Source organism: Choloepus didactylus, chromosome 16 (genome assembly GCF_015220235.1).
Source record: "Choloepus didactylus isolate mChoDid1 chromosome 16, mChoDid1.pri, whole genome shotgun sequence".
NCBI classification, from domain to species: Eukaryota; Metazoa; Chordata; class Mammalia; order Pilosa; family Megalonychidae; genus Choloepus; species Choloepus didactylus.
The window spans coordinates 69,005,114-69,018,906 of NC_051322.1; the positions used below are offsets into that span (position 1 = coordinate 69,005,114).

The following is a 13,793-nucleotide window of genomic DNA, read 5'->3' on the forward strand; positions in this document are numbered from 1 at the left end:
CACAATATGTATGTTTGCTTCATTTTTCTATTAGAAGTTAAGTTACTCTAAAATAACTTTCATGTACACATATCTTTGCATACTTGTCCTGTTGTATACTAAGGTGGGTTACAAGAACTAGAATTGCTGGGTCAGCTTTACTGTATTTTGCCAAAATGCCTTCCCTAAAGGTATGAGAATACCCATGTTTCCTCCTAGCCTTAATAATATTTGACATTATTAGATTTTTGAGTCTTTGCCAATCTGATAGTGTGACTGTTATTTTAGTAATTTAATTTCACAGTCAGATGAAAATAATGCAATCTGATTCTTTGCTATGTAACAACAAAAATTGGAGATGTATCCCTTTAAATTTTATTGTTTTTAAAGGAATAAGTCCACTTAAGAAATCCTTGAATACTACATAGTGTATTTATAGAGTTTTATTTAAATTTAGTGTTCCTTATATTTGTATATCACTATAATACATTTTTTGTTTGTTTTTCTTAAACCAAATCACTATTCAAATATAACATGGACCTTACAGTGATCATTTATATTTTTAGGAATAAAAGTTGGGGAGACCACACCTGACAAACTGTTCACTCTTATAGAGGTGGAATGTTTAGGGGCTTGTGTAAATGCACCAATGGTTCAAATAAATGACAACTATTATGTGAGTATATCAATTTATATAAATTAAAAGTTGTGTGATGTCATATTTTAAATATTTGGTTCCTGTCCTATATATATTGGTTGTTTCTAAATTATTCATTTAGAATAAAGTGTTAGCATAAATACACAGAAGGTTTTACTTCAGATACTATCGTTGTTGTTATTATCATTAGTTAGAAATAATACAGATACTGGTGAAACCACCTAAACTCGCCCCAAACCCTCTTCCCTTCCTTTCATCCCAGACATAGCCACAATCATAGAGTTACTCTTTCTGGATATGTTTTCCAAATTTTTCTAAATATATCTTCATACTAGTATGTGATATTATGTATTGTTTTTAAAATTTTGTAGAGATGGTGTCATCCTTTTTTAAGTACTACTTTAGCCAGATCTTTCGAGTTTTGATAAATAATGCTTTATCATTTAGTTCTAGGTATTTTGATTTTCTTCTTTGACCTATGAGTTTTCTTTTTTTTTTTAAGAAGTGTTTCTAATATTCAAGAATGGGAGTTTTCTAGTAATTTTTTTTTTAATTGCTTGCTACCCTAAATATATGTTGTGGTTTTCATTCATGATACATTCCAGGTTAGCCCATATTTCTTAGAACTTCCTTTATGAAAATTCTTTGAGGCCTGCGTCGAAGGTGGATTCTTCAAGATGGCTTTTGCTTTGCTTTTTCTCTTGCTCTTGGAAGTGCTAGGATCACTTTAAATTAAATTCTGTGCTAGAATTTATAAAGACAGTCCTGGGGAATTCCCTAAAAAAAGCGCCACTCTTTATGTCCCTTCCCCTCTCAAATGCACAAGGTTCCAGACTAGCACTTTTCTTTGAGGGATAGTTTATTTCTAGTTTACCCTTATATTGAGGATGTAGCTTTTTGGGGTCTTAAATTTGTGTGGTGTGGACAGTTTCTTGTTAGACTTCCTTGGGCTGGCCTCGGGCTTTGTCTTCTGCCACTCTAGGCTGTGAAACCCTGAACCCAAGTATGCTTGGAGTTCCATTGGTCTGTTTGTGTTTTCATTAAGTTTTTGGCCTCTGGGTATTCCATATTTTCTTGTCAGCATACTGATGAATAAAGTTTTTGTTTGTTTTTTACTTTACCCAGCAATTTTAATTGTTACAGGAGGTTCAGTCAGGGATAGTTAGTCTGCCATTATATCTGAAATGGAAATTAAGTTACTTTTAAATGAAGATGAAATTTGATTTCTTTGGTCTTTTTTATTTCTACAGTGATTTTATTTGCTATCATGACAAGTGATTCAAATTTCTTACCCTCCCTCTTTATTTCCCATACTTTAAAAAAAAGTTGAAAAATATGGCAGTTCTGCAGTTTACTCATAATAATGAGGATCCTGATGTAAACAGGAATTAGACAACACTATAAGGCTACTAAATATAGTTGCTTACAGATTGGTTCAAGAGACAGACATTCTTTCAGTTAGTTGTAGGATGATTTTGGGCAAAGCAGATAATTTTTATAGATCTCAGTTTACCAGTAGATAAAATGAAATTGTCACATAAACTTTGGTAGTTTGCCGCGTCACACAAACTGCTATCAAATACACTTTGAGGATGGTTGGGTAGATTTGAACATAGACTTGACATTCGAAGGTAATTAGTTAATTTTCCTGAATGTGGTAATGGCATTGTGGTTACTTAAGAGAATATTCTTTGAGATGCCTGCCAAATTATTAAGGCTGAAGTGTCATGGTATCTACAACTTGCTTTCAGATGGTACATCCAAAACAAAAAATTTATGTGTACATCATGCAAATATGGCAGTACTAAAAATTGTTGAGTCCTGGTAGTCCATGCACATTTTTCAAATTTTCATAACAAAAATTTGAGAGAAAAATAAGATCGTTAGATGAGCTTAAAGATTCTTTCTAGCTATGAGGTTCTGAGCATCCATTGAATCTTAAGTGGTTTGAGAGCAGCTTTTTAATTTCTAAAAGTGTTTAATCATTTGACAAATATTAAGGACTTTCTATGTCCCAGGCACTATTCTAGGCACTGGTCTTGAATCATGATTTCTCTAGTATAGTATCTGAAGTAATTGTCATTGTCCTCCAGTTAACATTTTCTTAAGTACTTAACAGTTTTCGAAGGGTGGGGAGATAAAATGCTCTGTAGTGATTTTTTTAAATATTATCCATTCTGTTTTGACATCCCCTTCTGGTTAAACTTAGGCTATAGCAAGGCCTCTGTCCCACATGCGTTTTAATTATATTTTTTAAAATTGAAATAACTGAACCGTTTCTTAAAGTAAAATCTTACACAGGATACAGGCACATAGTATACAAAACAGAACTGCTCTGGTTGATATGGGAATCGAGGGTTCAGGATCATTAAACAAAATAAAAGTGTCAAAAATAGTGCTTAAGTGTTTTTACCTTTCCCTTCCAAAATTCAGTGAATTTTGAAACAGGGTGAATTTCAGCTGGGAAAGAAAGAAGATACTCTTTCTTTAGGGTGCTGGATCTTTAGGTTAGGGATATATATTAAGCATCTACTTATAAGTCATTACCACTACTAGTACTAATTAATTACTCTTTGTACCGCCCTGTGTTTCCTCAGGGGTATAGCATTTGTTGAGCATGGGCCTTGACAATGGTTCTGCTGTGTATTTTTCCCTATTTAATCCTCAAAACACTGAAGTAAGGTTTACAGATTAACTTGCCCAAGATTACTAGGTTTTAAGATGTGGAACCAGGACTCAAATGCAGATGTTTCACTCTAGAGCAGTACTCTGTATTATTAGCTCTTCAGCTACAATTCTTATTGCATACTGTATTTAGCATTCTGTACTATATCTCAGAGTTACTCGTTGTTGCTACCTTGGTAACTGTCCTGTGAGCTGAGAGCAAGACAGACAATAAACTGTTATTAGGGATTTATACAGATTTCAGCAAGTAGGAAGTAATTTTAACATGGCTATTGTAATTTATACAGATATCAGCAAGTAGGAAGTAATTTTAACATGGCAATTGTAATTTATTTTTTTAGGAAGATCTGACTCCAAAGGATATTGAAGAAATTATCGATGAGCTCAAGGCTGGCAAAATCCCAAAACCTGGGCCAAGGTATGCTTTTATTTATAGAAAATAAGTTTTAATGGGTTAACCTAAATTTTAAAAATTTTATACCCCGAGTTTATAGGCGTTGGAAGGAGCCTTGAATAGTTATCTAAACCAACTTGTCGTCTATAGCAAGACATTTTTTTTTCTCTCTAAAGTCCTATCAGATGATCATCTTGTTTCTGCTTGAATTTTTATAGAGAAGGGATATTTATTATGCACAGAAATCTGTTCCGTTGGTTAAAAGTTCATACCGTTAGAAAACTGACCTAAAGTCTTTCTCTTCTTATTTCTACCCAAACATCCAGTTCTGCCCTTTGAACTAATACAAGAAAATTTTAATACCTCTTTTGAAAGACAGCTCTTCAGTTATTTGTCAGATCGAATATCCACAGTTCTTTTACTGTTTTTCTTTGTGTGACATAATTCTGGTCTCCCTCTGTAGGTTTTTTAAACATCAGTTGGCTAGTGACTTTCCTAATGTGATTCTTAAAGTAATCACAGTATTTGAAATGTGAACTGAGCAGTGCAGAGCATTATGGGACTGCCTCCTTTGTTACTGACATTATACTTGTCATAATGCAGCCTAATTACATCATTTCAGAAACATTATTCAATTAATCGAGCTTATAGTCAATTACAATGCCTAGATATTTTTCATCTTATCTGCCGTTTTGCCAAGTTGCTCCCATCCTTCAATTGTACTAATACCTTTTTCTTTTTATTATGAACTTGAAGAACTTTTACCTCTAAACAAATTTCTATTCCATATCTAAGTGTTCACATAACTCCAAATTATCTCTTAATGCTGGCAAATGTCTGCATAGTTTTAATATTCCTCTGTACTTATTTCTTTTTCTGCTTATGCCTTATAAAATTTTCCTTCTTTCAACATATTTGTAAGTTATAAAGGGCATGTAGTATTCTTACGGTTAAGAGGTATAGCATGCTTTTTCCACTATTTTTAAATATTTTTCCCAATTTTTATTATAAATAATTCCCTGAATTTGAATTGCTAGGTCAGAAGGTATGAATGGTTCTATAGTTTGAACTTAAGAGGTACTCACCCATTCTTCTGACAGACTAATAACCCTACCTAATGAGAAAACGAGGCCAATTCAGGATGACTTAAGTTTAGAAAACCTAAGTTTGCCCCTACTGACATTGCCATAGTGAAGAATCATCCTCCTTTATGAAGGCAATTGATGTGAAATCTTGTCATTTGCTAATATTACAGTATCTTTTTCTTAGCTAGTAATCCTATTCCTTACTTAACGTTTACTACAACTATAGGTCCCCCCTGCCCAAAGTTTATGCTACTTTTATATTTGTACTTAAACCCGTAACTTCTTTCAACATAGGGGTACTTAGTTTTAATATCTAAAGTGCAGATTTCCTTGTGAAATCAACTTGGTTTCTAATTTGAATCTTCTCTCTTTTGATGAGATGTTGCCAATTCTGTAGTCATATGTTTACAGCCTCCTGCCTTCCGTCTTGTGATCCTGGGATCTGTGGATCATAACATTAATCTGCTGCCCCACAAATAGACAAATAATTGCAATGTCTACTTTATTACATTTCCTTACCATTCAGTTTTTTCAACAAACATTTTTTGGGTGCCTGCTATGTGCCAGGCACTATTTAGGCTGTGGATACAAATGTGAGCAAGACGAAGTCTCTTATATGTTCTAGTGATGGAAATGGACAATTAAAGTTGTAAATATCTCATAATGATAAATGCTATGAAGAAAAATGAAGCAGGGTTAGGTGATAAAGAATGATTAGGAGTAAATTTAGTCAGAATAGGCCTCTCTGAGGTGTAACATTTGAGCCTTAACGTGAATGATAAGCAAGAGGGAACTGTGCAAAGAGCTGGAGAAAGAATGTTCCAAGCAGAGGAAAGGCATGTGTAAAGGTCCTGGAAGGAAAGAAAGCAGGCTTGTTTGCAGTCAAGTGATGGAGTAGGAGAGTGGTAGAAGGGGTCTGAGAGGTATAGACAGGCCCAGATAAGTAATTTGGATTGAGTCCTAATTATAATAGAAAGCTGTTGTTGGAGTGTTTTTAAGTAGTAAATGGCTTGAGCGATCTTGTTAAAAATATTGACCTAGTTGATAAGTGAATAGTTTAGAATTTAGTGGTATTGTGGACTGCAGGAATTATGGGAGATTACTAGCTTTTTGGCCTGAGCATCTGGGCGGTTCACCTAAAACAGAGAAGATTTGGGGTAGAGCAGGTCTGGGGAAGAAAAGTCAAGAATTTTGTGTTGGACATGCTAAATCTGAGACAGCTATTAAAGATATCCATGGTAGAATGCTGAAAGGTCAATATGAGCCTGGAGCTTAGGGAATAGATGAGGGCTGAAATAGGAATTGAGGATTCATCAGTTATTATACATGGTATTTAAACCTGTAAGATTACCAAGGGTGAAATTAAGTTTTGTTGTTCTTTTTGCTAATAGATAATATAATATCATTGTATTTTTTTTAAATTTTTTTTTAATTCAGTTTTATTGAAATATATTCATAAACCATACAGTCATCCATGGTATACAATCAACTGTTCACAGTATGATCATATAGTTATGCGTTCATCACCACAATCTATTTCTGAACATTTTCCTTACATCAGAAAGAATCAGAATAAGAATAAAAAATAAAAGTGAAAAGAGAATACCCAAACCATCCCCCCATCCCACCCTATTTGTCATTTAGTTTTTACTCCCATTTTTCTACTGATTTTTTTTCAATTTTTTAACTTTGTTTATCAAAAAATTAAAAACAAACAGGCAAACAACAACCAAAAAAACCCCACAACATTTCAAACAAAGCAATGGATTAAGGAAAACAAATAACCTAAAATAACTACTTTGCTTCCAATATGTTCCTGCCATACCCCAAGAAAATTAATAAACCATGTCCAAACAGAGGAGTAAGAAAAACAAATAATCTAAAATAACTACATTGCTTCCAACATGTTCCTACCATACCCCAAGAAAATTAACAACCCCTAAGAAAACAAAGGAATAAGAGAAAAAAAAAACCTAGAATAACTCTATTGCTTCCAACATGATCTTACTATATCCAAGAAAGTTTACAAACCATAATCATTCCTGAGCATTCCCATAACATTGAGATTACCCTCCATAGTTTATCTGTTCTTATTAGATTATCATTCCCCCTCCACTAATTGGTATCTCTAGGTCCCCTACATTCTACAGTATAAAACATTGTACATTTTTCACAGAATTCACATTAGTGGTAACATACAATATCTCTCTTTTTGTGCCTGGCTTATTTTGCTCAGCATTTTGTCTTTTTTTTTTTTTTTTTTTTTTTTAATCTTCATTTTATTGAGATATATTCATATACCACGCAGTCATACAAAACAAATCGTACTTTCGATTGTTCACAGTACCATTACATAGTTGTACATTCATCACCCAAATCAATCCCTGACACCTTCATTAGCACACACACAACAATAACAAGAATAATAATTAGAGTGAAAAAGAGCAATTGAAGTAAAAAAGAACACTGGGTACCTTTGTCTGTTTGTTTCCTTCCCATATTTTTCTACTCATCCATCCATAAACTAGACGAAGTGGAGTGTGGTCCTTATGGCTTTCCCAATCCCTCCACTCATCTGTTGAAGGACATTTGGGTTGTTTCCATCTTTTGGCAATTCTGAATAATGCTGCTATGAACATTGGCATGCAGATATCTGTTCGTGTCACTGCTTTCCGATATTCCGGGTATATACCGAGAAGTGCAATCGCTGGGTCGAATGGTAACTCTATATCTAGTTTTCTAAGGAACTGCCAGACTGACTTCCAGAGTGGCTGAACCATTATACAGTCCCACCAACAGTGAATAAGAGTTCCAATTTCTCCACATCCCCTCCAGCATTTGTAGTTTGCTGTTTGTTTAATGGCAGCCATTCTAACCGGTGTTAGATGGTATCTCATTGTGGTCTTAATTTGCATCTCTCTAATAGCTAGTGAAGCTGAACATTTTTTCATGTGTTTCTTGGCCATTTGTATTTCCTCTTCAGAGAACTGTCTTTTCATATCTTTTGCCCATTTTATAATTGGGCCGACTGTACTATTGTCATTGAGTTGTAGGATTTCTTTATATATGCAAGATATCAGTCTTTTGTCAGATACATGGTTTCCAAAAATTTTTTCCCATTGAGTTGGCTGCCTCTTTACCTTTTTGAGAAATTCCTTTGAGGTGCAGAAACTTCTAAGCTTGAGGAGTTCCCATTTATCTATTTTCTCTTTTGTTGCTTGTGCTTTGGGTGTAAAGTCTAGGAAGTGGCTGCCTAATACAAGGTCTTGAAGATGTTTTCCTACATTATCTTCTAGGAGTTTTATGGTACTTTCTTTTATATTGAGATCTTTGGTCCATTTTGAGTTAATTTTTGTGTAGGGTGTGAGGTAGGGGTCCTCTTTCATTCTTTTGGATATGGATATCCAACTCTCCCAGCCCCATTTGTTGAAAAGACCATTATGACTCAGTTCAGTGACTTTGGGGGCCTTATCAAAGATCAGTCGGCCATAGATCTGAGGGTCTATCTCCGAATTCTCAATTCAATTCCATTGATCTATATGTCTATCTTTGTGCCAGTACCATGCTGTTTTGGCAACTGTGGCTTTATAATAAGCTTCAAAGTCAGGGAGTGTAAGTCCTCCCACTTCGTTTTTCTTTTTTAGAGTGTCTTTAGCAATTCGAGGCATCTTCCCTTTCCAAATAAATTTGATAACTAGCTTTTCCAAGTCTGCAAAGTAGGTTGTTGGAATTTTGATTGGGATTGCATTGAATCTGTAGATGAGTTTGGGTAGAATTGACATCTTAATGACATTTAGCCTTCCTATCCATGAACATGGAATATTTTTCCATCTTTTAAGGTCCCCTTCTATTTCTTTTAGTAGAGTTATGTAGTTTTCTTTGTATAGGTCTTTTACATCTTTGGTTAAGTTTATTCCTAGGTACTTGATTTTTTTAGTTGCTATTGAAAATGGTATCTTTTTCTTGAGTGTCTCTTCAGTTTGTTCATTTCTAGCATATAGAAACATGACTGACCTATGTGCATTAATCTTGTATCCCGCTACTTTGCTAAATTTGTTTATTAGCTCTACTAGGTGTATTGTCGATTTCTCAGGGTTTTCTAGATATAAGATCATATCATCTGCAAACAATGACAGTTTTACTTCTTCTTTTCCAATTTGGATGCCTTTTATTTCTTTGTCTTGCCGGATTGCCCTGGCTAGAACTTCCAGCACAATGTTGAATAACAGTGGTGATAGTGGGCATCCTTGTCTTGTTCCTGATCTTAGAGGGAAGGCTTTCAGTCTCTCTCGATTGAGTACTATGCTGGCTGTGGGTTTTTCATATATGCTCTTTATCATGTTGAGGAAGTTTCCTTCAATTCCTACCTTTTGAAGTGTTTTTATCAAAAAGGGATGTTGGATTTTGTCAAATGCTTTTTCAGCATCTATAGAGATGATCAATTGATTTTTCCCTTTTGACTTGTTAATGTGTTGTAATACATTGATTGATTTTCTTATGTTGAACCATCCTTGCATGCCTGGAATAAACCCCACTTGGTTATGGTGTATGATTTTTTTAATGTGTCTTTGGATTCGATTTGCAAGTATTTTGTTGAGGATTTTTGCATCTATATTCATTAGGGAGATTGGGCGGTAGTTTTCCTTTTTTGTAGCATCTTTGCCTGGTTTTGGTATTAGATTGATGTTAGCTTCATAAAATGAGTTAGATAGTGTTCCATTTTCTTCAGTGTTTTGAAAGAGTTTGAGTAAGATTGGTGTCAGTTCTTTCTGGAAAGTTTGGTAGAATTCCCCTGTGAAGCCATCTGGCCCTGGGCATTTATTTGTGGGAAGATTTTTGATGACTGATTGGATCTCTTTGCTTGTGATGGGTTGGTTGAGGTCTTCTATTTCTTCTCTGGTCAGTCTAGGTTGTTCATATGTTTCCAGGAAATTGTCCATTTCCTCTACATTATCCAGTTTGTTGCCATACAGTTGTTCATAGTATCCTCTTATAAGTTTTTTAATTTCTTCAGGATCTGCAGTTATGTCACCTTTTTCATTCATTCATTTTGTTTATATGGGTCTTCTCTCTTTTTGATTTTGTCAGTCTAGCTAGGGGCTTGTCAATCTTGTTGATCTTCTCAAAGAACCAACTTTTGGTGATATTTATCCTCTCTATTGTTTTTTTGTTCTCTATGTCATTTATTTCTGCTTTAATCCTTGTGATTTCTTTTCTTCTACTTGGTTTAGGATTGGTTTGCTGTTCATTTTCTAGCTTCTTCAGTTGATCCATTAGTTCTTTGATTTTGGCTCTTTCTTCCTTTTTAATATATGCGTTTAGTGCTATAAATTTCCCCCTTAGCACTGCTTTTGCTGCATCCCATAGGTTTTGGTATGTTGTGTTCTCATTTTCATTCGTCTCTATATATTTAGCAATTTCTCTTGGTATTTCTTCTTTAACCCACTGATTGTTTAGGAGTGTGTTGTTTAACCTCCAGGTATTTGTGAATTTTCTAAGTCTCTGATGGATATTGACTTCTAATTGTATTCCATTGTGGTCAGAGAATGTGCTTTGAATAATTTCAATCTTTTTAAATTTATTGAGGCTTGTTTTATGTCCCAGCATATGATCTATTCTGGAGAAAGTTCCGTGAGCACTAGAAAAGTATGTGTATCCTGGTGATTTGGGATGTAATGTCCTGTATATGTCTGTTAAATCTAATTCATTTATCAGATTGTTTAGGTTTTCAATTTCCTTATTGGTCTTCTGTCTGGTTGATCTATCTATAGGAGAGAGTGATGTGTTGAAGTCTCCCACAATTATTGTGGAAACATCAATTGCTTCCTTTAGTTTTACCAGTGTTTCTCTCATGTATTTTGTGGCACCTTGGTTGGGTGCATAGACATTTACGATTGTTATTTCTTCTTGCTGAATTGCCCCTTTTATTAGTACATAGTGGCCTTCTTTGTCTCTCAAAACATCCCTGCATTTGAAGTCTATTTTATCTGAGATTAATATTGCTACACCTGCTTTCTTTTGGCTGTAGCTTACATGAAATATTTTTTTCCATCCTTTCACTTTCAGTTTCTTTGTGTCCCTGTGTCTAAGATGAGTCTCTTGTATGCAACATATTGATGGTTCATTTTTTTTGATCCATTCTGCGAATCTATATCTTTTAATTGGGGAGTTTAATCCATTTACATTCAACGTTATAACCGTGAAGGCATGTCTTGAATCAGCCATCTTATCCTTTGGTTTATGTTTGTCATATTTTTCCCCTCTGTCTATTAATATCCTTTATTGTACCCATACCGAATCTCTTTAGTACTGAACCTTTCTCCAAGTCTCTCTGTCCTTTCTTTGTTTCTCTGTCTGTAGGGCTCCCTTGAGTATCTCCAGTAGGGCAGGTCTCTTGTTAGCAAATTCTCTCAGCATTTGTTTGTCTGTGAAAAATTTAAGCTCTCCCTCAAATTTGAAGGAGAGCTTTGCTGGATAAAGTATTCTTGGCTGGAAATTTTTCTCACTCAGAATTTTAAATATATCGTGCCACTGCCTTCTTGCCTCCATGGTGGCTGCTGAGTAGTCACTACTTAGTCTTATGCTGTTTCCTTTGTATGTAGTGAATTGCTTTTCTCTTGCTGCTTTCAGAACTTGCTCCTTCTCTTCTGTGTTTGATAGTGTGATCAGTATATGTCTCGGAGTGGGTTTATTTGGATTTATTCTATTTGGAGTTCGCTGAGCATTTATGATTTGTGTATTTATGTTGTTTAGAAGATTTGGGAAGTTTTCCCCAACAATTTCTTCGAATACTCTTCCTAGACCTTTACCCTTTTCTTCCCCTTCTGGGACACCAAGGAGTCTTATATGCGGACGTTTCATATTATCTATCATATCCCTGAGGTCCATTTCGATTTTTTCAATTTTTTTCCCCATTCTTTCTTTTATGCTTTCATTTTCCATTCTGTCATCTTCGAGGTCACTGATTCGTTGTTCAGCTTCCTCTAGTCTTGTACTATGAGTGTCCAGAATCTTTTTGATTTGGTCAACAGTTTCTTTAATTTCCATAAGATCATCCATTTTTTTATTTAGTCTTGCAATGTCTTTTTTATGCTCTTCTAGGGTCTTCTTGATTTCCTTTATCTCCCGTACTATGGTCTCATTGTTCATCTTTAGTTCTTTGATTAGCTGCTCTAGGTGCTGTGTCTCTTCTGGTCTTTTGATTTGGGTGCTTGGGCTTGGGTTATCCATATCGTCTGGTTTTTTCATATGCTTTATAATTTTCTGTTGTTTTTGGCCTCGTGGCATTTGCTGAACTTGATAGGGTTCTTTTAGGATTTGTAGACCAATTGAAGTCCTTATCTCTAATTTCTCAGATCTACAGCTTCGTGGAGTACACTTTCTCTAACTAACCAGCAGGTGGCGTCCACGAGCCACCTGTTCTCCACAAGCCAGTTCTCCCCTGCTTAGCCTTTTTGGTGAGTGGGGGAGTGAGTCTTGTGGGGTCCAATTGGTGTACCAAGCTTGCGTGTGTAGTTGGTGTTGCCTGCCCTGTATATGGGGCGTGTTTCTGGGCAGTCAGGGAGTGAGGGTGGCTCTAACAATCAAATCTCCCTGGTGATCCTAGAGTTTTAAAGCTGCTGCAATAGTCTAATCCTTCAGTTCAGTCCTGCCACAGTTTGTCTCTGCCACTGACCCACAAGTCCTTGGTATTGGCGTATGGCTCCTGAGACTTGCAAGTGGGCCCCTCTTCCAGGCCGTGCACCCCGGGTCCTCTGTTGAGGGATGACTGTGCTATGTCACAGGTGAGTGCCGTCCCCCCAGGGCAGTTCTGGGCTGCTGGGCTGTGTAGGGAGGCTCCCAGTCTGCTGAAATGGTGGCTGAATGGGGCTTTGTTAATTCACACTGCTCTACCTTCCCAACTCTGGGACAATCAGCTGAGGTTGCAGGGAAGGCCAATGTCCACGCCCAGTTTTGTGGTGTGTGCCTGTTATTTGAAGCACTTCCGTCACACTGGGTTGTCTGGGGCAGTTCTGGGCTATGGGGCTGGCGATGGGCAGGAGTGTTTCCTGTCCACCAGGATGATGGCTGTGAGCGGACACCCCCCTTTTCTTGGGAAGTTGTGGTGTTTAGTGAATTTTCTCAGCCACTGGATTATTGCGTTTTGTCTCAGAGCTCTCCTAGTTCTGCTCTTGACTTGACCTGCCCAAATAGCAAGTCATATCATTGTATTTTAACATTAAATAGGAGAAACTAAAACTGTAGCAATAATAGTGATGTTGCTTATCATAATTGTTAAGTTCTTCACTAGGATTTTGTTGACAGTGTTCAGGATTTGAGCCAAAGACTTAAAAATTACTGGTCTCTGAACTTATTATTTTTTATTTTCTACTTATAATTTCTTATTTAAAAAGCAGAAATTAACCTTTTTTATTTTTCAGTAACTGCATAGTACCCACTAGACATGCTGATATTACAGTGTCTTACCAGCATATGTACACAAGAATCTTTCCGTCTCCTTCCCTGAGTTAATTTTTTGGATATGGAGGATAGACAGGGATGAGAGCTAACCAAAATACTATTGTTTTTCTTTAAATTAATCAAAGCTGGTTAATTCCTTTCTGTTAATTTTTTATAATAAAGCACTCTGCTCACATATTTGAAATAAGTACTGATTATGAATCTTTGAGTAAGGAACCTCAGTTATTATATGTGGCTCAGTAATGACCTATTTCTGAATACCACCTCGGCAAAATTTAGCATCTTTTATTATTTTTGGTAAATGATGGTTAAAAAGAAAATACCAAACTAATAGTAAGAAAATATTATTTGTTGATTTTGACATCAATAAATATTTATGTCCAAGATTGTTATTTTAAAATAAAGTACTGAAAATAATTTCTAAAATTGCTTTCAAATTACTAAGAAATAGAAGTTTTTTGGTATGAATTAGCTAAAACTAATTTTAAATCCATTTGAATTCTTCATCTTTAGTTTTATAAATATCTTAAAT

The 13,793-nt window shown here is 35.5% G+C and overlaps 1 protein-coding gene across 2 annotated transcripts in view; it reads left to right on the forward strand.

Annotated features, from left to right (window-relative positions):
- NDUFV2 (NADH:ubiquinone oxidoreductase core subunit V2) overlaps positions 1–13,793 on the forward strand; it is a 40,188-nt gene that overhangs the window by 23,862 nt on the left and 2,533 nt on the right. For both annotated transcript variants that reach the window (XM_037805756.1, XM_037805757.1), the window contains exons 6-7: positions 546–655; positions 3,664–3,740. In XM_037805756.1, coding sequence (XP_037661684.1) covers positions 546–655; positions 3,664–3,740 — 187 coding nt within the window. The remainder of the gene's footprint in view (positions 1–545; positions 656–3,663; positions 3,741–13,793) is intronic.